This window comes from Notolabrus celidotus, unplaced genomic scaffold, assembly GCF_009762535.1.
Source record: "Notolabrus celidotus isolate fNotCel1 unplaced genomic scaffold, fNotCel1.pri scaffold_149_arrow_ctg1, whole genome shotgun sequence".
NCBI classification, from domain to species: Eukaryota; Metazoa; Chordata; class Actinopteri; order Labriformes; family Labridae; genus Notolabrus; species Notolabrus celidotus.
The window spans coordinates 133,179-135,678 of NW_023260023.1; the positions used below are offsets into that span (position 1 = coordinate 133,179).

The 2,500-nt window shown below is 48.6% G+C and overlaps 2 protein-coding genes across 5 annotated transcripts in view; both read left to right on the forward strand.

Moving 5' to 3' along the window:
• Nucleotides 1–482, forward strand: part of LOC117808761 (histone deacetylase 6-like) — a 23,171-nt gene extending 22,689 nt beyond the window's left edge. The window contains exons 37-39 of the mRNA XM_034678413.1: nucleotides 1–73; nucleotides 163–291; nucleotides 368–482. The exon at nucleotides 1–73 is cut by the window's left edge and continues 74 nt beyond it. Of these exons, the coding sequence (XP_034534304.1) occupies nucleotides 1–73; nucleotides 163–291; nucleotides 368–436 (271 nt within the window). The 3' untranslated portion in view covers nucleotides 437–482. The remainder of the gene's footprint in view (nucleotides 74–162; nucleotides 292–367) is intronic.
• Nucleotides 483–1,983: 1,501 nt separating this feature from the next.
• lhfpl4b (LHFPL tetraspan subfamily member 4b) overlaps nucleotides 1,984–2,500 on the forward strand; it is a 6,539-nt gene continuing 6,022 nt past the window's right edge. For 3 of the 4 annotated variants that reach the window (XM_034678415.1, XM_034678417.1, XM_034678418.1), the window contains exon 1: nucleotides 1,984–2,500. This exon is cut by the window's right edge. The gene's annotated coding sequence lies outside the window, so the exon portion shown is untranslated. The other variant, XM_034678416.1, reaches the window with a different exon arrangement.

Genomic DNA, 2,500 nt, shown 5'->3' on the forward strand with positions numbered 1-2,500 from the left:
TATAGATGTCTTCCAGGTGTGTCAGGACTGCGGCTCTGAAGCTGAGAACTGGATCTGTCTCACCTGCTACCAGGTGAGCTGTCTCCCTTCCCCTGCTGATGATGTCACGTGTCTCAACTGCTGATGATGTCACGTGTCTCACCTGTCCCGTGTGTTGCTCAGGTGTTCTGTGGTCGCTACGTGAACGAGCACATGGTGACTCACGGCGTGGTGTCGGAGCACCCGATGGTCCTGAGCTTCTGCGACCTGTCGGCCTGGTGTTACCTGTGTGAGTCCTACGTCCACAACCAGGTGAGTCTGACGGCTTCCCTCCACACCTGATCCGGATCAAAGTCAGTCCTCTAAGTGGTCTCCTTTCTGCCTCCAGATTCTGTTTGAGGCTAAAAACGCCGCCCACTGTAACAAGTTCGGAGAGGAGATCCCTCCATGGACCTGAGAGGAAGAGGAAGAGGAGGAGGAGGAGGAGGAGAGGAGGAGGAGAAGAGGAGGAGCGGAGGAAGAGGAGATGAGGAGAAGAGGAGAGGAGAGGAGGAGGAGAGGATAGGAGAGGAGGAGGAGGAGAGGAGAGGAGAGGAGAGGAGAGGAGATGAGAGGAGGAGGAAGAGGAGGAGGAGGAGGAAGAGGAAGAGGAATCTCATGTGAAACCTCAGAGCTGTGTTTGTGTCTCTGTTTGTAATTGGACAGTTGACTGGTTGTCATGGATACAGCAGCCAGCAGCAGCAGTGATGCTTTGTGGGAAACATGAAGAAGAAAGTGAAGAGCAGTTTGACAGGAGACTCCGTCCTGAAGAGAAAACAAACGTTTAAATGTTGAAGAAGAGAAGTTCTCCTTCAGATGATCAAACTCCGTCTTCATCAGTGATCAGTGATTCAGTTTAAATGAAACATGATGAGTCCACGAGAGGCTTCATCCACTCTGCTTCTTTAAATCCTGCTTTCTTTTATCTTTGACTTTTAATGAGAAGAGAAGAAGAAGAAGAGATCTGAGAACATCTCACCTGTGTTTAAAAAACCTTCAGAGAGCTGAAGGTGAGGACGTCTGAAGGATGAGTTCCTCTCTCTGAGGCGTGAAGCCGACAGCTCACCTGAGACCGCCTGAGACTGTCTGAGACCGCCTGAGACCGTCTGAGACCACCTGAGACCGCCTGAGACTGTCTGAGACCACCTGAGACCGCCTGAGACCGCCTGAGACCGCCTGAGACCGTCTCTAACGTCTCCTCAAACTCTGAAACCAAACACAGGAACACATCTCTGACTTCAGCTCCACGCTTTTATTAAAGAGAACGGATCAAACCCACGACAGGAGCAGGTGTGTGTGAGGATGCACCTGTCTGTGTGTGTGTGTGTGTGTGTGCGTGTGCGTGTATGTGTGTGTGTGTGTGATTTTCACACCCTGTCAGACGGCTGCAGCAGTGTTGGGTGGAGTTAAGGAGGTCTGTGCAATAATCTGCTCTCCTGTTCCTACATGTTTTATTAAAGTGTTTGTAACTCTGAGCCGGCTTCCTGTTTGATTATTGATCTTATTTATTGATCGGAGGATCTAAAGGAAACAGACTGAAGTCAGGCTGCTGTAGTTGTCTGTGTTGAAAGGCATTCTGGGTAATGTAGTCCTCAGGTTTACTGTAGTTCTCTGATGTCTGACTTCTATCTAGTCAATCTAAAGGATCAACGTGTGTTTGATATGATATATATGCAGCTGATCGTCACGTTCATTCTGAGGCACACATCCTTATTGTTATTGTTATTATTATTATAGTTATTGTTATTATAGTTATTATTATTATTATTATTATGTTATTATCATTATGTTATTATTATTAAAGTATAAGCAGCAGTACTCAGTGTTACTCTTCACCCGTCCGTATTCATGCTTTTATTTTCTTAACCAAAGTGCCTAAAGTGCTTCCTTCCTGCAGGTACAGATTCACCTGAGTGATGACGTCACAGCAGGTAAATGTCATCACGCTGTCATGTGATCCATGTCATATTCACGCCTCAGACCCCTGCCTGGTGTCCCTGTCCCCTCAGAGAGTCCCCTGTCCCCTCAGAGAGTCCTCTGTCCCCCCTCTCCGTCTGTAGTGTGGTTTAGTGATGTGACGTCATATTGATCTCTGCTGCACATGTAAGCACCGGTCCATCTGACGACATCAGACGCCGCTGTGACGCAGCTCCGTCACCTGACCCCTGAAAAAAAACATGGTCTAACTTTGTGACGTCACCGCGCAGAGATCGATCGCTGAGGTGAAGGTGAGATCCGGATCAGATCCAGATCCAGATCAGATCCAGATCCAGATCAGATCCAGATTCAGAGCAGATCCAGATTCAGAGAGGGGATGAGAGGAGGAGATCAACATCCGGGGATTTAGAGCTGCATCCTCCCCCTCCTCTCTCTCTCCATCATCCCTCCTCTCTCTCCTCCGCCTGCATCCTCCCATCCTGCAGACACACACACACACAGACACACAGACAGACACACAAACACACACACACACAAACACACA